Source organism: Macrobrachium nipponense, chromosome 6, assembly GCF_015104395.2.
Source record: "Macrobrachium nipponense isolate FS-2020 chromosome 6, ASM1510439v2, whole genome shotgun sequence".
NCBI lineage: Eukaryota > Metazoa > Arthropoda > Malacostraca > Decapoda > Palaemonidae > Macrobrachium > Macrobrachium nipponense.
In genome coordinates, this window is record NC_061108.1 from 74426332 (window position 1) to 74449057 (window position 22726).

Below are 22726 nucleotides of genomic sequence, written 5' to 3' on the forward strand. Positions count from 1 at the left end.
CACCATGGGACAGGCAACACCATCTACCAGGGTGCTGGCAAACCCTCTCCGAGGGCATGTAAGAGGTGAACACCAAAGGAACAGTCTTAGTACACCTTAGAACTCCTTCAGCGATCCTCTTCAGCTACTTCCCTTTGAGACAGGCTGTTTGCTAGCCTATGTGACCTTTTGTGGTGATTCACATATCACTCCTGTACCAACGCTGTGGCGGGATCACAAGCTAAAAAAAAAAAAAAAAAAAGCAAGCAAGACCTCCCAACATTTACGTTAACCACTCCTGGCTTACAAATTTCCCCCAGCCACACTTTCCGCTTTGCGTTACTTTACCAACAGGACACTTGGTTCAGCAAGGCAAAAAACACAATCTCAAACACATTTACTCACCAGGAAGCTTGGCGCAATCAGGGCAAGAAGCTGTGCTTTCAGCGTAATATGGCCATCGTAAACAACTCCACTGCTACTAGTGAACAAAACATCAAACAACAAACCACTATCATCAATGCCCACTGAACACTAAAAAAGCAAAAACAAAACAAACAAGCACAAAGACCATACAAAGCATGATAAATACCTAACACAAACAAACACCAAACAATTACCAAGACTATACAACAATCTATAACATCAAACACCACAAATTACTCACAACTCAACAACCATACAAACTCAAGCACAATGAACTCAACTATACACAAAAACCAAACTTATGTGAAAAATACACAGACAACTCTACTGACTGACCACCTCTCACTCCAATTGCCTTCTTTGACCGACTCCTTCTGACTCTGACTCCCTTCACTGACTCAAAGCTCCGCGACCCAGTCCGCAGACGAACCCAACCGTCCACCAATAAGCAATTCACTCATTAACTACCATTCTCTCTCTCTCTCTCAAAATGGAAAACCACACGCAAAACTTACCTATACTATTTTAACAACAAATAAACACAAAACACGATACAGCAAATACACAAAACATCCAAACCCTTCCTATTCCCTCCAATGAGCACAAACAACCTAACAAGACAACAACCAGTCGCCCCCCCCCCTCCCCCCCCCTCTCCCTCCCCCCCCCCCCCCCCTCTCTCTCTCTCTCTCTCTCTCTCTCTCTCTCTCTCTCTCTCTCACACACTAATGTATGAAATAGTTATCAAATGTACCGACCATATTACTCCTCCATAACGCCCTGAAGATGATGACTCTGAACACCTACAGAAGGAATGTGCAAATTTCAAGGTTATTAGTCAGTCAGTCAGTCCTATCTTCCGTCTCTGACTTAATTTCCTTTCATACTTCTTGAGAATTCCTATAGTCTGTTACAACTGTATAGTGTTGTGGGCCATCAGCCAAGAGTGTCTCAGTAATAATTAACATAACTGAGTCCTTAGTAAGTGACAAGTTATTTCTTTCTTTGTAAGTGATCAGTAACATAACTCCTTCCTTTGTGAGATTAAGGAGTTAAGTACCTTCCATACATATCCCCCTCAATCATCGACCATGTGTTGATCGCAATCTGTTCAACTCCCAATTGCTCTCGTTACAGACTCGCAATAGAGCAGCTGCAGATTCTGGGGTCTCACCTAGTGTGCTCCACGGAAAAATCCCCCTATTGTTTTCTTCGCTCTATGTGCCCAGGAACCTCCAGTCACCTCTTTATCTACTTCAAGATCTAACTCATTGTTAATTATCTGTAATACAGGGGCCTTGCATTACCCCTTGAACCCACAGAGTGTAATCTTTACATTTCTAATGTGATTAAGTGTAAATACAAATCATAATTTTTGCATACGATTGTCCCTCACTGTCCAGGTCATTGTCAGATCAACTTCATGTTATCCTTCATAGTTGTGCACCCAGGTAAAACCATATTAAATGCAAAAACTCTACTGATGCATTATCATAAAGAAGTTCCCATTATCAAGGAGATTTTTAGGATCCACAGGAACAAGAAAGCAGCCTACAATTAAAAGGGTTACTGATTTTGCATAGTAAATACATACTACTTGCATACTCATTTAATAAAATTCATAATCATGTTCATAATCATATAACACAGAAAATATCTGACAGCCACAACTGGAAGCCTCTACTGAGTTCTTTAAATGATAATGAACAAGACAGCATGAACTGCCAATATATACTAAAAAATTACCTAATATTAGCAAATTTCATACTGATATGATCATGAGTATGGAACCAAGAATTGGGAAACACAAAAAACCATAACTGGGTCTCTTTAATATCACTGCACATGATACACCCATGAAAAAGAAAAATTTTATGTTGAGAAAATATGTACCATCCATTTACATTTGAAACTATTAGTATTAGTATATATTAACAAGTTACAGTACCTGTTCTTGCAGATCAGAGATATCTCTCTGAATGGCTCCTGTTTCACGTATAATATCCACTAAATCACCGCATCCTTCATGAACAGCAGCAACAGCCCTGTAGATCTGCCGAGCCCTTTCATTACTGCTTGCTTCCTAAAATGAGGTGCAAAACCATAATCAATTAATGAAAGCAATGCATTTCACAGGAATTAACCTTCAAAAACTGGTTAGTCTGCATTACACCATAACGATTTATAAATGCGTGGTATATAAATAAAAGCCAGATAATGCTCACCAAGCATATTTTAGCTGAGCCTAAAGTATTCTGAATAGTAACTAATAGGCAACTGTCCTAGCAACTAGATCATCCAAACTAATACGTATTTCAGGATCCACCTCCTCAAGGATGATTTTCTATAAACAAATGCCAATTTTAGTGTCCTATGATAGTATTCATATAGGTTAAGCTAAGGTGAGCAAGATTGAGAGGGTATCATACAGCTGAGTGCTCATTCCCTAGCTATAGAAACTGGACATCAGAACGAATGAGGACGGGGACGCTTTCTTGTAGAAGAGCGAATATGTGGATCTAACATACCAGTTTAGTTTTCGGAGTGTAAGCAACTTGTTTCATGATTAAAATGTGGTAGGTATGTAAAATCATCCATAACATATGCAAGAGCAATAAGATGTTGTGCATTACCTACAAACAGTTCATGTTGGCACTTTGTAGTTGTGGTCATGGATGATGTGGGCATAATATATTAAATATTAACGTCACTAAACATTGTCTTATTTGCAAAAATATCATTTGTTTGTTGTGAAAATACTGTAATTTTGTATCTTTTGGTATTGTGAAAATACATATTGTAATTTTGTGGTCAATAAATTTATCTATCTATCTATCTCCTAATAAGTATGTAACAATAGTATTATTACTGATGTTTAGTAAATGTTTTCTCTATTGATTGGTACCACTATATTACAATATATCAAAAATCTATCCAAGTACTCCTATAAACTAACAATCTTTTTTTAATTATAAAGCCACAATGCTTCATAGATACAAATTATGTAGTTCAGTAATATACATATACAAATTGGTAAAAAAAATTTACAAACTAAATTATTACAAAAAAATTCAATTTGGAATTATTTTATTCAAAGGAATGATTTTATTTAAATGTTTTCTACTTAATAGTATATGTAACATTGCCTTCTTTTCAACCTTATTAATATTATATTATTAAAATAGCTAAACCAGACCACTGAGCTGACTATCCGCTTTCGTGGGGTTAGTCTGAAGGATAACGGCTAGAACTGGGACCAAATAGGTCATTCACGTGAATGAATGAATGAAAACTAAAAGAAAAAATTGTTTAAGGTATAGTATGCTTTTAAACAAGAACACATGTATAAATTAAATACATTTGCTCATTTCCATACATACAAAAAATTCTTTAAAATAAAATACAGAAATAAACAATTAAAATTCAGAATAAGTTAAATATTAAAAAACTTTTATTTCATTAAACACCCGATGTGCTTTTGTATTTTCATTATTTACTTTATTTTTATATTTTGTCTATTAATTTCAATTCCTCGCAGATGTTAAAATTAGAATGATTGAAAATGTTGAAAATTCTGAAAAAATTTCCCCCATTGATTTATTTCCAAAGGTTGATAATCGCTGTTGGTTATATTTTGGATACTCACACAACACATGTTTGACTGTTATCAAAACTTTGCATTCTGAACATTCAGGAGGAGGGCCATGCGGACTGTTCATTAGTGTCCATGTGTCAAATGTGTATGGCCTATTCGAAGACGCATCAGAATTACTTGTGTCTCTCCCTCTCTGATATGATGAACTCCCTTTTCCAACACAGGATTTTATCTGTTTTAATTTATAGGTTCCTCATTCCATATATTTTGCCATTTAATTACAATTATTGTTTTTATATCTCTTATATAGCCACTAATTGGGATTTTCATATTTGCTTGTTATGTAGACTGCTTCTTTAGCTCCTTCAGCCTCTTCATATCCTTTAATCCCTACATAGGCAAGGGTCTAACATATACAGTTTGTGTAGTTCAAATTTAACCTTCCGTACAATATTAGTTTTTGGGTAGTAACTTTGAATGACATTTTTCGCGTACCATGTATCATTTGATTGTCCCCTGTGATCTTAATATGGGCCAATAGGGTGATTTAGATCAGCATATAATAGTACAGATATGTGCACTGAAGCAATCTGGCTTTAAAACAAAGCAGGTATCAGATCAGCATGGGTGTAAGCAGACGTTCGGTTCCACGCTGGGTTGCCAAATTTAATGACGGTAGCAACCATGAGATTCTGTTTCAAAAAAAGCAGCCTGGTATGCCTAAGAAGACTTCTGATCGAAGCTCCACTATTCACAAGCATCAATTGCTTTCAAATTGATACTGAGAACATGTAAATCCTATAAAAGTGTAAAATTAAAAACAATATGTCAAGGAATTTTGAGGTAAAATTATACTGTAGTAGTACTTACTTTGAATGCTAAACCCTCAACCACTGTAAAGGTCCTTTCTAGTTTTCCAGATATGGTATTTATTTCTTTTTGTATAGTCCTTGTGTCAGCAAGCACTCTGTCAATCTCTTCTTTCTGTTTACGCACTTTAGCACTAATATCAATTATGCGTTTTGTATACACCGACCTGAAAAAGTGTGATATATAAACAAATTTGAGAAAACATTAGAGAATTGTTCTAATAATATCTACATTTTACTTCAAAAGTTATTGACCAAATCACAAAAAAGGAAAAATACCATGGAAAAATATGCCCCCTCAATTATCTGGAAGACATTTTTAGTTTTAGAACAAAAATTTATCTATTAATATTCTTAACAGGCAAATTAAATGATAAGTAATTATGCAATACCCACAATCTAAGTACAGTAGTACCTCGAGATACGATATTAATCCATTCCGAGGCGCCCTTCGTATCATGAGGTTTTCGTATCTTGGACCACATGTTACATGTAAAATGGCTAATCCGTTCCAAGCCCTCCAAAAACACCCCAGTAAATTTCATAATAAAGCTAAATTGACCTATAAACAATGAAATACTACAACAATTTGGACCATTCAATACCTAAATTAATAAAGAAAATGCAAAATATAACCTGTAAATAAAGTGTAAATTAGTGTACATGGTAACAAGAAATATACTGTACGTAAAATGTGGAAGCTTACCTTTCGAGTGAGACTATCTCCGAAAGTGGCACCGGAGGAGGAGGAGGACAGACCGCAGATACGTATGTACGTACGTACACTTTAAAAAATATACATACGTAACTATCCAAGGCAGATTGCTTCTGCCTACTTTTCACAATGTTCCTGTGTGAGCCTTTTCGGGGGGTGTCTTCTACAAATGATTGCACTTTATGAAAAGTGGCTTTCATTTCTGCCGTTTTTTTTCTTATTTTGATTTTTAACTTTTTTTTTACTTTACGTAGTTACAGAATTTCAACTTTCTGTTTTTTATCACTTGGTTCTTTTTTTGCACCTCATGACTGTTGGCCCTGGTGTCCATCAAAACCCTGTTCAACCAAATGCCCTCTCTGCAACTGATTTGGGTACTGAATGTTCGGCTGCTGACCTTCAACATAAACTGAAGTGTCTTGATTATACTGGTATGCATGTTGTAAATGATTGGTCAACACCCTCTGTTCAGCAGGGAGTGGAGATTCTACCAACCTTGCAAAGTTTCCAGTTATCCCATGAGAGAGACCTTGATCACTTATCCCATGTGAGAGATCTTGGTCACTTATCCCACGAGAGAGATCTTGGTCAATCATATCATATATGTCGTCACTCAAGAGGTGCTCTTCTTTTTCCATTTTCTGTGAAAAGATATGAGAAATTTTTTTTTAAATACACATTGACGATCCCGAAAACGAATACCGCATGCATACTATAACAATGCTGGTACCGAGTGGCCGAGGCACACCACCACGTGTACATAGTAGATGCATGATGGGAGGGACGCTGGCCAATAGGAGAGAAGGATCTCATGGCCGCGACTAGCATCAGGAACCAATGGGAGAGCAGGAGGATGGTGGCTAGTCTTCTAGTACTAAGATGGCGGCGCACGGCGCAAGTTTCAAAATTGTTATCCGGGCGAATCTCAGACTTTCAGAAACCTTTCGTATCTTGAAAACTTTTCGTATGTAGAGCTGTTAAATTTTTCGTATTGGCTTTTGTATCTCGAGTTTTTTGTAAGTTGAGCCTTTCGTATCTCGAGGTACCTCTGTAGTTGAGTATATCTTCGTTTAACAAGACCATTGAGGGATTAGATACATATTCTCATGTGGCTAAGAACCAATAGCTTACTCAGCAATGGGACTACAGTTTATTCTGGGATCTAAACCACATTATATCGAGAAATGGATTCCTAACCACCAGAAACAAATTTCTCTGACTCCACGTTAGAAGAGCGGGAAATTGAACTTGGAACTACCGAACCTGTAGGAGAGCACATAAACCACTCGTCCATTCTCACTTTTAACTAACACCCCTGATCTATTTTGTCTTCAACTGCACAAAAGAATTTGGTATACCAATTCTTTCAAGATTTTTTTGAAATCCAAGAAACCTCAGGAAGTGTTTAAATTTTCATTCTGCCATATGATGATACTGCTTACCAATGTGGCCTTCAGCAGTTATCTCACTCCTCAAGTTTTAAGATGAAAACTTTGGTCACATTAATATCTTCTCATTCAACAGCTTCATAAAATCTTTCTTAATTCTCCTTTGCATTTACATCTCCTGGATTATGTGTATTACAAGATATGCTGTTACATCTGTCTTACTTATCTTTTATTTTCTGAACAGTTTTCTATGTGCGCTGACCCAGATGTGATCAATTACTGAATGATATGCTTTGTCATAGGTTGAATTACTAAACCCAAAAAGAGCAAATTATTTTTTTCCAGCAGGCAAATATGTCTCATTTAAACTGTTCTATCTTACCTACTGTTCTTTATTATTTTTTCATCTAGTTTATTCTCTCCTTTTGTATTTACTTTTCTATAATGGACTGCTTCCCTTTTGGAGCCCTTGGGTCTGCATCATTCTGCTTTTCAACTTGGGTTGCAACTTGGATTATATTAATAATAACAATAATAATAATAATAATAATAATAATAATAATAATAATAATAATAATAATAATAATAATTGAATGAATAATGAATGAATGAATGAATGAATGAATGAATGAATGAATGAATGAATGAATGAATAATAGTAATAATAATAATAATAATAATAATAATAATAATAATAATAATAATAATAATAATAAAGGGATTTTGATGGAAAAAAAATCTATTTCTGGGCAATGACCTGTGTCGCCCAGTGAAATGTCCCTTTGATGCTCATTTCTAAGGTATAAATATTGCTATACATACCAGAGGAAAAAGAGAAACAGTAGTGCCAGAGTATTCTGGCTCGCTACCTTTTAATTAAAGGTCTCCGTATGGTATCTGGGGCGAGTGGAAGCCACTACCAGAGGTCCCTTGCCATTTAGTTTCTTCCTCCTTCAAAATCCCCCACCTACAGAGGAGACGGACTAAGGCCCCGCTACCCGCTACTACTACGGTCAGCGTCTTTGTTTTCATTCCTGAAGATAGCACCCAAGCTTGGGCCAAATAGGGTGTGGAATAAAACAAAATGGAGAAGGGGCGGGATTTCACTGGGCGACACAGGTCATTGCCCAGAAATAGATTTTTCCTCTGTCAAAATCCCTTTTCTGGGCTCAGCCTGGGCTCAGCCTGTGTCGCTCCGTGAAATAGTGCCAGAGAACTGGCCCCTTCAAGCTTGGAAAGATCAGTGCAGATAAAAAATAATACTAGGTAAATCAAAACACAAATAGGGATAATTGCTATAATATAAAGCTTAATCTTACAACAAAATGATAAATTTACTAATCAACATTGAGTTTTAATGAACCTTAAAGTAACTTATCTACACTAAGACAAAGAACCAGATTTTAATAAATACAGTAACTAACAATTAATTCAACAAGGGAACAAAGCCCAGATACAAAGTTACAAAAATCCAGTATATACACATTGTCATCCAAGGTAAAGCAAATACAGTGACGACCGAGCTAAGCAAGGGTGCTAGTGAGCAGGTAGAAGGGAAAGAGCTACTAGAGAGATATAGGCTAAGTAATTACTTATTTATGCAGTGTCAGGGGAAACTGTGTTTCCGGCTCCCACTGAGATTTCCAGCCAGTGTATTTCTTGAGATCGTCAAAATTCATATGCTGAAAGTAATTGATGGAGGTGGCAACTGCCCTAACATCATGCGCCCGTGGAAAAGATTCTGGGTTAGCTTGTTTTATAAAATACAAAATTTGTTCCCTAATTCCTTTTAAGGAAATAGTACCACCTTTTTCCCTAATGAACAAGGGGCCTGAGGATATCAGGGTAGTTCTGCTTAAGTATGCTTTTAGGGAATTAACTGGACATAAGGACTGGTCCTGTGGAAGTGGAATAATTTTCCATGAGTCCCACCTTACTTGTGGGTCTTCACTTTTGGCTAGAAATTGACGATCTGGAGAAAGTAATAGTTCTACTGAGGGAAGAAATTCAATGTGACCTGGTTCCCTAGAAAGAGCCGACAGTTCTGAAATTCTAGCTCCTGAGGCCAAGCTTATTAGGAATAACGTTTTCCTCAAGAGAGCTATATACTCACATGAGTCATTATCGGTTTCAGAGGCCAGTTTAAGGACATCATTTAAAAATCATGAGACTGATCTGGGTCTCTCAGATGGCCTAAGCCTAGCACAAGCCTTTGAAATGGATGAAAAATATGAATCTGTTAGATCTATCTTGAAACCAAACTGGAAGATCTTTTTAAGTGCAGATTTGGTAGTAGTAATTATGCTTGCTGCTAAACCTTTCTCGAACAACGTTCTGAAAAAGGTTATGGCCAAATTCGTGGTCATGGTTTGTGCATTTGAGTCCTTTAGGAATAAGGCCAGCTTCTTAACTGCTGAGTCATATTGACGTAGTGTCGATTCTCTTTTGTCAGATTCTAAGAATCTGATGTTTTGAGGATCGATGTTGGCATCCCTTTGTGCTGCAAACTTCATGAAGTCCATAAAGTTAGGGCTTTCTGAATTCCTGAGGAAGCGGACACAGTCTGCATTTGTACTTACTGAGTCAGTTTGGGATTGGGAATCTGTTGAGGCCGGAGTCCCAACTCCAGGAGTAGGGGAAACCAATTGCTTTTGGGCCACTTGGGGGCTACTAGTGCGATGTGGCCCTTGAACGTCCTGAGTTTGTTCAGTACTTTCAAGAGAAGATTTACTGGAGGAAACAGATAAATCCTCTTCCACACATTCCAATCTATAGCCATAGCATCCATGGCATAGGCCAGAGGGTCCAGGTTGGGAGCCACATAACAAGGGAGTTTGTGGTTACACTCCGTCGCGAAGAGGTCCACCTGGAGCCCCGGAACCATTTGACAGATCCATTTGAATGACTCCTTGTCCAATGTCTACTCCAATTCCAGCGCCACGTTCCTTACGCCCGCTAGGTGAGTGGCTGACAGGTGCCATTTGTTCCTGTCTGCCAAGGTAAATATGGCTATCATGACATGATCCACGTGACTCGACTTGGATCCGCCCCTGTTTATGCAGTGGACTACCACTGCACTGTCTAGTACTAGTTTGATGTGACTCTTCTTGGGCGGTCGAAGCCTTTTCAGAGTGAGAAACACTGCCATGGCTTCCAGTACATTGATATGTAGCTGGCGGAATGGTAGGGACCAGGTTCCCGGGACCTTTTTGTACTGTGAGTACCCGCCCCAACCGCTTAGTGAGGCGTCCGTGTGGATCACTAGAGACGGCGGGGGGAACTGGAGGGGTACTGCTTTTGATAGACTTTTGATGTCCGTCCATGGACGGAGCCTCTTCCGTAAGATCGCCAGGATAGGAGCTAATTTGTCCCGAGATCTCCGGTTTGCTTTTGAACACCAGACGCAGTTTATGTCCTTCAGTCTGGCTTTCAATAGGACGTCTGTGACTGAAGCGAATTGGAGTGAACCCAAGATCCTTTCTTGGTTCCTCCGGGACGTCTGAGCGTTCTTGAGAAATTGCCTTCGAGGACTTGGCTATTTCTTTCCTTTTCAACGGCGGGATTGATAGAGTATGAGATCCCAGGTCCCACTGTAGGCCTAACCACTGGAAGCGAGATTACGGTGTTAGCCTGGACTTGGTCCTGTTTATTTGGAACCCTAAACGTTCCAGGAATTGGATGACTTTGACTGTCGCCTTGTGGCATTCTTCGACACTTGTGGCCCATATGAGCCAATCGTCTAGATAGGCTACTAACATTATTCCTTGCGTCCTCAATTCTTGGATGACTGATTCTGCCAACTTTGTGAATAGTATTCTGGGTGCAATGTTGAGCCCTTATGGCATTACTCTGAAGGAGTAAGCTTGCTTTCCTAGTTTGAAGCCTGGGAAGGGGCGTAAGTGTCTGGCTATTGGAACATGATAATAGGCATCTGTAAGATCTATAGAGGTTGTGACGGCCCCACGGGGAAGTAAGGTCCGCACCTGCGAAACGGTCAGCATCCTGAACTTGTCGCAAAGAATGAATGAGTTCCGATGGGACAAGTCTAGGATTATTCTTCGCTTTTCTGAGCCTTTCTTTGGCACGCTGAACAAGCGCCCTTGAAACTTTAAGTTCTTGACCCTTGATACTACTCTTTTCTGAAGGAGTTCTTGGGTATACTCTATCAATTCCTCTGTTGGTCTTTGATAGAAGTCGTTGGGTGGAGGAGGGCCTTGAAGCCAACTCCACCCTAGACCTTTGGTCACAATACTCTGAGCCCAGCTGCTGAACCCCCACCGGTGACGGAAGAGGTACAGCCTCCTTCCTACCTTGGGACTCTCACTGGTTTGCCAATGGGCGTCCACCACGTGCTCCTCGGAAACCTTTCCCCCTGCTAGCAGCCCTTCCGGCTCCTCGATGATGGGAGGGACCCCTAGCTCGGCTGCCTCTGGCGAACCTATTAAACGGCTGAAAGGACCGAGCCTCGAACGCCGCATTATAGGCCGGAGAGACAGCGAAGGAGGTTGAGGCCTGGGGCTGCTGAGATGGCTGCATTAAGAGCATGAACTGCTGTTGGGGTTATGCCTTAGACGCCGTTTGTTGTGATACTTGAGGTACCGGAACTGCCTGCATTAGAGCTTGTTGAGGGGCCTGGAAGGGCTGGAACTTCCTGGGCCTCTTCTTCGACTTCGGGTTGAATCCTGTGGATTCAGGTTTCCTTTTAGGGACGAGACCCCACTGGACCTTCAAGCTCTGGTTGACTTTGGAGGCCTTGTACAAGACCTCCGCCACCACAGGGGTGGGGAAGAGGTCTGTGCCCCATATGGATGAGGCGATCAGCTTATTTGGTTCGTGGTGGATGGTAGCTGCCGCCAGAACATGTTTCCTGCAGTTCCTCCGGGCTATGACGAAGTCATAGAAGTCGCACTGCATTGTATGCAGTAGCGACTTAGCCATGACTTTAAATAACGGCTCTTGTTCGTAGACAAGGGCCGTCATCTCCGCCATAGTCAAGGAGCTGAGGGATCTGCTGAGCCTAGTCCGGGCATCATACTCAGTCTGTATAAGGCTCTCCGAGAGTCTAGGTAACCTTTCGCTGAACAGCACCGTGGCGCAGTCCGGCTTGAGCTTACCTACGGTGAAAGTGGGAGCTGCCTGCTCAAAGTAGTTCTCGGATCCGGGAGCAACAGGGAAGTTGGCTCTGTTTCCCGGAGCTGGGGCATGGGCTCGTCCTTCAAGGCCGCCTGGTAAGTGGCCTCTACTACTTTAAGAGTGATTGGTAGTGGAGTGCCCTCAACATTTGTAAAAATGGTGAAGGGGCTTTTGAAGGCGGTGAGCCTTGTGTTCACACACTCCCACTCCTCCAAGCTCCGGAGCCAGGCTTGTTGGGCCTGTTCCCGGGGGAGAATTACAGTCTCTTTTGGGACTTTATCCTCCCTCATCATGGCTGCGTCTGTCAAGCGGACATAGCCCATGAATGGAGGTCGGAGACCATCAGGATAAAACTCGAAGTCCTCTAGCCTTCGAGTTCCACAGCCTTCGATAGACAGCATACCCTCCGAAAATGGAGCGTGTGCTGCTACCCTCCAAGGATTGTTAGGCTTAAAGGGAGGGAGGTTAGATGAGTCCGGCATAAGCAAGGGTAGAACTGCTTGGCCGGGCTGAGAGTGCCCTGCCGCTAAGGTGTCCTGGATACCCTACATTGCGTTTTCCTGAGCCGCCACCCTCTCTGATAGGGATTGGATGGAATCGCCCGATGCTTCTACCATATTTGAGAGCTGGGTAAACATTTATATCAAAGGAGGAAGACTGAGCTTTCTCCTTGCGAGGCTTAGATCTGGACACCTTGGCAAAAGGGGTAGCTTTTGCCTTGTCTGCCCCAGGATGGTGAGCCGATGGCTTAGTGACAAGGCTGGTAATAAACTTCTTTGGCAGGGATTTTGCCCTAGGTTTGAAGTCTGTGGAAGCTTTGACTTTGGGGACCACTGGAAATCTTTGGTCTGACTGACCAAGACTTCTCAGTGAATCCCCGGAAAGAAGTAGAAGTAGAGGGGATAGAAGTTAAGGAGGGACTCAAGGAAACCCCTTGAACCCCTACAAGGTCTGCCTCACCAACACCCTTACCATTGCCCATCCCGTCAACAGTCATGGGCTCCAAATCCAAATCAAGGGCTGCAACGTTCCCCGTGACCTCCTCAGCGATGCCTCCGTCCTCTGGAAGTGCAACTGTGGCCCGGATTTTGGCGATCAGGGGCGCAGCTATCTTGGGATCCACCGCTGAACCTCTCTTCGCCCCGGGGAAGATGAGGGCGGACATGTCCTGGGCCAGGATATAGGGTTGCCCCTTGGCAGAGTTCCTCCCGAACCCTCCAACCCAGGTCTTCAGGGTGGCTAGAGCTGCAGTCCGGACCGCTCCCAGGCCCTGTAAAAAGGGGTTAATATTAGTACTTAATACTAGAGGCAGACTTAACTTAGTACAATATCAAGAATGCAATTTAATGAATCTCATTGTATCATTATATACAGCCCGGAATGCCACATACCTCGGTGGTGGCTTCGTTGACTAGGATGTAGCACACTGAGCAGTTCTCGTGGTGCCACACAACGAAATCCTTCACCCTCACAGCACATCCGGCGTGGGTCCAGCAAACTTCATGGTTGTGATGTATGATACTGCTGCTGGAGTAACTCCGGCGGTAGCAGGTGTGTGGTATTATGCGGGTAACAGTGTATGTATGTATATATATATATATATCTATATATATATATATATATATATATATATATATATATATATATATATCTATATATATATATATGATATATATATAATATATATATATATATATATACATACGATAAGTGTCACCCTGTCACTACCAGCTCCAGGGCCTGTATACCTTGCAGTGATGTCACGAGCGGGCCAAGGGGGCTCTGATTTCAACAGAACTCCGGCAGCACCAGAGTAGAATCTAATAGATTAAATGAACTCAAGGTGTCCCCAGGCGCCGGAGTAAGTAACAAACAAAGATAGAAACAGGATTGAGGAGCTGAGGTAACAGGGCGACAATTCCGTTGGCGGAGTAGCAACTCCGCCGTAATGAAATCTAATATTATATATGTATGCTATGACAGATGCAAGATTAAAGGTATCCCATGGAAAGGCCGGAGCCTTAAGTCTGAGGATGCATCGAGTCCCAAGGTCAAGTCCAGCGTTAGACAGAGCTCTGAGACTGCCGGAGCGGGGAGGGAGGGGGAGGCATAACAGACAGAGAGGGGGATGCACTTCCTGGAGAGTCGGGGGTGTCCCGCTCTACCGGGCCTGGTGGCCAACCATGGCTCGGGTGGGCAGGACGTGTCCCTGAACTCCATAGTGGGGCGGCTGAGTACGGCAGGCCTGCGCACCGAGTGTATCCCCCCCCCCTCCCAGTGTCCCCTCCCCGCTCTACGTAGACTCGGGTGGGCTACCTGGGTAGCGTGAGCGAGTCGTCACACCACCAAAGTGGGTGAACGAGTAGGTGGGTGAGAGAGAGAGCTAGAGGGGAGAGAGAGAGAGAGGGAAGAGAGATATAGAGAAAGAGAGAGAGATAGAGAGAAGAGAGAGAGAGAGAGAGAGAGAGAGAGGTCGGTAGCAGGGTGGCTCTTACGCGATCAACTGGAGACCTTCTCAGCCGGGTAAACAGACACACGGTGTGAAGGACCAGCCGATCGCAAGAAGGCCAACTGGCCAACTTGAAGCCGTGCAGAATAGCAACATTTAATATAAATATCAGTATAAATATTAGCTGTCCTAACACAGGAATATGTGAAATAAACTAAATAAGAAGAAAGAGAAAGAGGTTGTCCTAGAGCGGTTAGGCTAATCGCAAATCCGAAGATTTGGGTGTGTTAGCCTAGCGACTCAGAGCGGCTAGTCAGTATGCCATGCCGAAATGATCGGGGGCAGGCGACTAGGGAGCTGGAGGACAAAAGAATACGAAGGGACGAGGTCCTAACGTAAAGGCATGAAGGCCTAAGAACTCCTAACGCAAGGGTATCGTGATCTGACTAGGCTACGATAAGATCCGAAGCATGCGGTCGGAGCGAGAAATTCCCCATGAAAGAACTAGGAAATAAAATGCCAAAGCTAACTGCATGTAATAAAATGCGATAAAATACTGCTTAACATGTAAATCAAGCCCAATTGGTATGGGGGACCAATTGGTGCACGAATAACCGCCATGCGGTCGACGAGTCAGGGATGGTGGCGCGGGGACGAAGACGCTCTCGCTACTGAACATCTAAAAACTCAAATAATTCGGCTAATTCGCCGAAGGTCATTATTAACTGACCTTAAACATTAATAGCAGTACTTAACTTGGATGCAGAAGCTTGATGTTCCATCTTGCAAAGAGTAAGGAAATTACTAAGGCGAAAACACAGCACAGAGTAAAAAACGCGTGTGGCGCCGACAATGCTATCGAAAGGAATGTAAACAAAGATGCTGACCGTAGTAGTAGCGGGTAGCGGGGCCTTAGTCCGGCTCCTCTGTACATACCGACACCTTTAATTAAAAGGTGAGCGAGCCAGAATACTCTGGCACTACCGTTTCTCTTTTGTCTCTGGTATGTATAGCAATATTTATACCTTAGAAATGAGCATCAAAGGGACATTTCACGGAGCGACACAGGCTGAGCCCAGAAATAATAATAATAATAATAATAATAATAATACTGTTAAAAAGAATGGCAGAATTAAGCGAGTTGATTTTATATATTGTTTTTTCTATTTTCCTTACAATTCGCTTCTCAGGCTCAGCGATGTTTCTGAGTAACTGACCAATATTCATATTGGGAATTTTCAAAAATCATAAATGCTGAAGGTAATCTTTTATTGGAACAGGATATCAGATCCAGGTCAAGCAGGGGTCGTCGTCAGTGCTGGTATTATTCCATAGCGTATGTTCAGTTGGGGCCTGGGTTCATCTTCGGTTTAAGGGCTGGTATTGGTGCTGGTATAGCTGGTATATCTGGTATTACGTAACCGTTTTCCACCTTCTCGCAGGTCATCCTCGGACGAGTTGTTTGAAGAGACTGTAGCAAGAAAGTCTGTGGGGCGGTATTTATAGCGGCTTTCGGAACGCCTATGAGTTGGCATTCTTCCATTGGTCGGGCCCGGCCGGCTTGGGACGGAAAGGTCGTCGGGGATCTCGCCTCGAAGGTCTCGGGGACTCTCTCGTGCGAGCGCCACAGTAGTGTGCCTGGAGATGAACGACAGGAATTCTGTCCGTAGCAGGAATCCTGTCATCCCGTGGGGGCTCCTGATTATCTGGTATTGTCGGGGGGTCGTTCGCTGCTCTCTGGGCGGCGGTGGGAAGGAGAAACGTTTCTTGGGTGATTCCTGCTACGGACGGAATTCCTGTCGTTCATCTCCAGGCACACTACTGTGGCGCTCGCACGAGAGAGTCCCCGAGACCTTCGAGGCGAGATCCACGACTTCGTCCAAGACCGGCCCGACCAATGAGAATGCAACTCTAGGTCCGAGCCGCTATAAATACCGCCCCACAGACTTTCTTGCTACAGTCTCTTCAAACAACTCGTCCGAGGATGACCTGCGAGAAGGTCGAAACGTTACGTAATACCAGATATACCAGCTATACCAGCACCAATACCAGCCCTTAAACCGAAGACGAACCCGGCCCCGAACTGAACTACGCCTACGGAATAATACCAGCACTGACGACGACCCCTGCTTGACCTGGATCTGATATCCTGTTCCAATAAAAGATTACCTTCAGCATTTATGATTTTTGAAAATTCCCAATATGAATATTGGTCAGTTACTCAGAAACATCGCTGAACCTGAGAAGCGAATTGTAAGGAAAATAGAAAAAACAATATATAAAATCAACTCGCTTAATTCTGCCATTCTTTTTAACAGTATTTGCCTAAAAGAGGGTCTTCTACCAAAATAATAATAATAATAATAATAATAATAATAATAATAATAATAATAATAATAATAATAATAATAATAATAATATAATAATAATAATAAAACTGACTATGACTTCATCAGGAGATTTCAAGATAAAGTTTGGAATGGAAAAGCACACCCTAGTCAACATACAGAGGCAAAGTAACAAGGACTGAAGGGATAGAGGACTGTCTAAACACCATAAGCAGAGCACTGCAAGTGATTTTGTGGACAGGCATGCATATAACAAACTTAGGATTATGTTAATAAATTCACTGATGCTTATTGATTCCAAGGAGTAACCTACACAGTTGTGAACAATCTGGTTTTCTTTTGGTTTTGTCAGCTTTAAAAGTTTCCCCCTGATGTTTACAATTCATTGGTTTATTTTGTGAATGGCATTTGAGCTGTTATTAGGCTTATACTATATATGAACTATTCTTGTACATACACTACCAAGTCTTATTGATTTTTCCTTCATAGCTTCCTAATAGCAGCAGTTTTTACCTTTTCCCCAAATAAGTATAAAAAATTACTATTAAAGTGTTTATTAACTTACAGATTTTTGGCAATTTTTCTTTTAAATATTGTTTTACTATACCTATGCAACGAAAAACAGAAATGTAACAATGTGGCTTAGTTGAATAAGAACTATATGGCCACTGAGAGCCTACTGGTGGTGAAATATGATACAGAAACTATCCAGTTATTCAATACTATGTTTGTCTTTCGAAAAAACAGATGTGCCTGACACAATCTCACTAAATTTACCCTAGAATATGAAAATACAAGGAAAATTATTTCATATAAGTTAAAACTGCAAAACAAAAACGTTCAGATAGTTAAAAACACGATATTTGTCCGAAGTAATTGGAATTCCTCAGATGGATTTGTTCATAGAGATCTGGAAGATAGTGCGTGAATTGTTTATTTTAGTACTACGTATCACACCGACAATATATACGTGTTTGGCTTTATGAACGGGATTATTATTGCATCATCATAAGTGGTGATTATAATAATTTTAGTTTCTACAAATTTTAATTTGTATTCCATAGCATTTAAAGTTAGCTGTCACTGGCAGGTAGGTTGGCAAATTTAGTTTTATAAGCAATAGCGTTATCTATGATGTGAGGAGGAGCCCCGAGTTCTTTGGACAGGAAAGCACAAGTCACTTGGGTACTGGCTTAATATCTTTCACACTTTGATGACTTTGACATTGACATGGACCAAATGCTAGTAGCTGTTTACAAAGCTACTGCCATTAAAAGGAAATCTTTATCAAGGTTAAAGTAGCCTGTCAACTCAAAGATTTTTTGGCTATGCTCCAATTACAAGCAGTTCAGAGTTAGTCTACACAGGTAACACGGCTGCATTACTTTGCTGCAAGACTGAAAGATCTCCCTTCACAACATTTTTTGCACAATATAAAACTTTAATTGGCTGTGCAATAGATATCAAGTTTTTTTTATTTATGGTGATGAATATTTTTACTTACACAGTTTTTTCATGAATGATTTGTGGATAAAAATTGATTTTCAAAAGTAGAGACTATATCAAGAAAGCAAGAATGACATAGCCTATGGTTGAAATTTTCCACACCTTTTACAACCTTTGAATATTACGGCAACAGTCGAATGAAATCTCTCTCTCTCTCTCTCTCTCTCTCTCAGTAAGCACGTGATGTCTCCTCGGATCAACTAACAAGTCTTTGAGACATCCTAATCCTTGTAACTCCCTGTAAGACTCTCTCTAAAATATACTTTAAAAATATATCACTCAATATCTTTATAGATTGGCCTTTGCGCTCTCTCTCTCTCTCTCTCTCTCTCTCTCTCTCTCCATAATATTGCATTTATTGATGTATTGTTCCTTACAATTTCCACTACTATTGCCCAAATTTTAAAACATTTTCTCTCATTATTTAAGATTTATTTTCAATTGCACATGAATTTGACACAATTTTAGTGTCATAACATCAATTATAAGTAAGGTTTCGTGGTAGTTTTTAATGAAGCATGATCGATATTCTACTCTGAATGTTACCAAACCAACATTAAAAAATAATATAGAGGCTGTTACTACATTCAAGTACAAATGATAATAGTACTTCTACAGAATCTTTATGGTTTAAAGTTGCTGGAAATCTAGAAAGCAACAAACATGATATTTTTGAAAGTAAAATGTATTTTTCTCTAACCATACAAACCTGGAGTCCTTTACTTAGGATAGATTGCAGCTCAGCTGAAACTACCGGCTAATACATTCTTTTATATACCGAGGTAGTAACTACCGGGCCGGTAGTTACCTGCCCAGCGGTGGGAAAGCACCCCCTCCCCACCAGCTCACTGAGTCGTCACTTTGATTACAGCCAGGAATTTGATGATGACCCCTGAATCAAGGGGGTGGGTGTTTGGCGGGACCATACAAGTAAAGGACTCCAGATTTGTATGGTTAGGGAAAAATACATTTCACTTTCAAAATGTAATTTGTTACTACACCATATACAAAACTAATGTCCTTTATTTAAGAGACTCATCCTAAGGTAGGGATGGAAGTCCTGTCTCGCTGGCTGAGAATGGAACCCGAGATGCCCGGAACCGGGCTTATAGCTCGGGGTTGTGGATCCTTCACCCCGCGAGCCATGGTAAATGTGACCTGATGGCTGACAGCCTGGGTATCAAATGTGTGAGCGTAGAACTCTTTCTGGTAACCAAAACCAGGCTATATAATTATAACAGGTTTGTTGGGTTGCAGCACACCCCCTCTGAAAGGAGTGTGGAGACTGACTTCTGTGTCTCTACAGAAAAACCACTAGTTGGACATGGAATGTTTACCAGTATCGAAATTGGTGCCAGAGACGGGTTTTGATGCTGTGGCCCCAAATAAGGGGAAAAGGTCAAAAGAAAATAGGCCAGTCATACTCTCACATTCACCCCCAGCCTGATATGGAACCTCGATCCTCGATTCGATACTTCCGACCTCTGGGGGCATGGAGGCAGCTAAACCACTTACTGAGGGGCTACCACAGGACCAAGGTCAATTGTGTCGAGGTAGCTGTGGGTACAGTCTCTAAGGTAGAACCTGGTGAAGGTGGAAGGGTGAGACCATGTGCCAGCTTCCATCACTTGGGTAACAGAGAGGTTCTTCTTGAAGGCAAGAGATGTGCTCATTCCATGCACATCATGAGCCTTCACTCGACTGGTACCAGCAAGTGGAGAGGAGGGAGGGGAGAGGGTACAGCAAATCACCTCTCGAATCCAATGTGAAATGGTATTACTTGTAACCCTCTTCTTTCATGGGCCCGCACTTACAAAGAGATGTTGTAAGGTGGGTCAAGTAGAGCTGGTCCATTGGAGATAGTGCCTCAGTGTTCTCAGAAGACAGAGAAGTAGCTCAACTGGGTCTTCGGTTACTGTGCTCAGGCTCATAACCTGGAACAAAGAAAACCAAGAATCAACCTGGGCCAGATTCTGGGTTTTCGCAACAAACCCAGGGACAAAGCTGAAGCAGGCATTGGTCCAGCGCTAAGTATGAGTGACAGTATAAAGTAGGACATGAAGCTCGCTGACTCGCTTGGAGGAAGCAAGGGCGAGAAGAAAAATAGTTTTCAGGGTGAGATCCCTATCAGATGCCAGGGATGATGGTTCATACGGAGCTCTCTTCAAAGACCTAAGGACAGCAACGATGTCCCAGGGAGGAGGCTTTGCCAATACCAGAGTGCAACCCTGTTCAAAGCTTTGTATGAGCATACGAGTTCCTCCAAGGAAGAGAGATTGATTCCCTTCAGTCTGAGGACTTGGCTCACGGCCAAGTGATAGCCTTTTTCTGCTGAGACCAAAAGGAGCTTCTCTCTCCGGAGGTAGAGTAAGAAGTCGGCAATCAAGGGGATAGAGGCTCCGAGAGGAGAACAGCCTCTCCAATGACACCAACCACAGAAGATGGCCCACTTAGTCTGATAGACAGACGTTGAGGACTTCCTGAGGTATCCTGACATTGCTGTCGCAGCCTCCCGCGAAAAGTCTTTCGCTGTGAGGAGCTGCTGAATAACTTCCACTTGTGAAGATATAAAAAGCTCACTACGTTGTGGAAGATCCTCACATGTGGTTGCCATAGGAGGTCGGGGAGTGGCTAAAGCACTCTCAGTCTCTACCAGAAGTAGAAGGTCCAGGTACCATTCTACGCAAGGCCATTTCGGCACTATTAGCGTCATGGACATGTAAGGTGTGGATCACAATTGATTCAACACCTGCCTGATCAGGCAAAATGGCAGAAAAGCATAGACATCTAGGCCATCCCAGGGGTGCTGGAACGCGTCCTCGAACGCTACCGCCAGATCTGGAACTGGAGAGCAGTAAATCAGTAACTTCTGATTTAGAGAGGTAGCGAACGGGTCTATCGTTGGGGAACCCCACAAAGTCAAGACTTTGTTCGCTATCCGAGGAGCCAAAGAGCATTCGGAGCCAACAATCTGTGTCCTCCTGCTAAGACTGTCCGCCACGATGTTCAGTTTGCCTGGAATAAACCAAGCTGTCAACCCTACCGAGCTGAGAGCTGCCCATTCGTGAATCTGCACTGCTAGTTGGCATAGCTGTAGAGAGACGGTACCACCTTGACGGTTCATGTATGCCACTACGGTAGTGTTGTCACTCATCAGCGCCACCGAGTGACCTATCAGAAGAGAGCTGAAGTGCTGGAGTGCCAGGAAGGCAGCTCGAACTTCCAGCACATTGATATAATCTTGATGTTCCTGGTTGGACCATAGGGCCAAAGCCAGGTGTTGCAGTAGTTGCGCACCCCATCCTTCCTTGGATGTGTCCGTAAACAGGAGCAGATCGGGTGGACAAGACTGTAGAGGGGAGTAGAAGTGCATGTTCTCCTCTACTGGGACTAGTTCGTGAGGAGAATCGCGACTTTGCGACCAACGATTCTTCAGACCCCACTGAAAGGATCGAAGGTGCATCCGACCTTTTGGAACAAGGCGTTCCAGCGAGGCCAGATGTCCCAGTAACTGTTGCCACTGATGTGCTGGCAGCTGGGACTGTCGAAGGAAGGGCAGAGCGACACTTCGGAAACATTCCAGTTTTTCCAGTGTCGGAAAGACTTTTCCTGCAACGGTGTTGAGGATCATACTGAGATACACCAGTTGTTGAGAGGGCTCTAGAGAGGATTTCTTGCGGTTCACCATGATCCCCAGATCGTGACAAAATGCCAGAACCCTGTCTCGGAGATGAAGCAGTTCCATCGAGGGCGCCAGTATCAGCCAATCGTCTAGGTAACACAATAGACGAATGCCCTGGTGATGAGCCCACGTCGACACTAAGATGAACACCCAAGTGAAGACTTGCGGAGCTGGGGAGAGACCAAAACATAGGACCTTGAATTGGAACACTCTGTCCACTAAAACAAGACGAAGATACTTCCTGGACAACGGATGGATTGGGATCTGGAACTATGAGTCTTTTAGGTCGATCGTCACCATGTAAGCCAAAGGACAAATGGCCTGTCTGACCATGCTGGGGGTCTCCATCCCGAACGGGGTTTGCTGAACGAACTCGTTCAGGGCTGAGAGGTCGATGACTGGTCTCCAGCCTCCAAACGCCTTATTTACAAGAAAAAGTTGACTGAAGAAGCCTAGAGAATCATCAAGGACCTCCTCGAGAGCATCCTTCCCCAGCATGACCTGGACTTCCACCTGAAGGGTGAGATCCTTTGTTGATCCCTGACGATAGGATGATGACATCTTTGGGGGTCGAATCAGAGAAAGGGGAGAGTTGATGAACGGGACGTGATACCCACGTCCAAGAAAGGTCAGCAT

The 22726-nt window shown here is 42.4% G+C and overlaps 1 protein-coding gene across 4 annotated transcripts in view; it reads right to left on the reverse strand.

The window, feature by feature from the left end:
- The window catches only part of LOC135216346 (coiled-coil domain-containing protein 22-like), a 394256-nt gene that overhangs the window by 108372 nt on the left and 263158 nt on the right, over positions 1–22726 (reverse strand). For all 4 annotated transcript variants that reach the window (XM_064251575.1, XM_064251573.1, XM_064251574.1 and 1 more), the window contains exons 9-10: positions 4871–5036; positions 2354–2488 (exon numbers count right to left, since the gene is read on the reverse strand). In XM_064251575.1, the coding sequence (XP_064107645.1) occupies positions 2354–2488; positions 4871–5036 (301 nt within the window). The remainder of the gene's footprint in view (positions 1–2353; positions 2489–4870; positions 5037–22726) is intronic.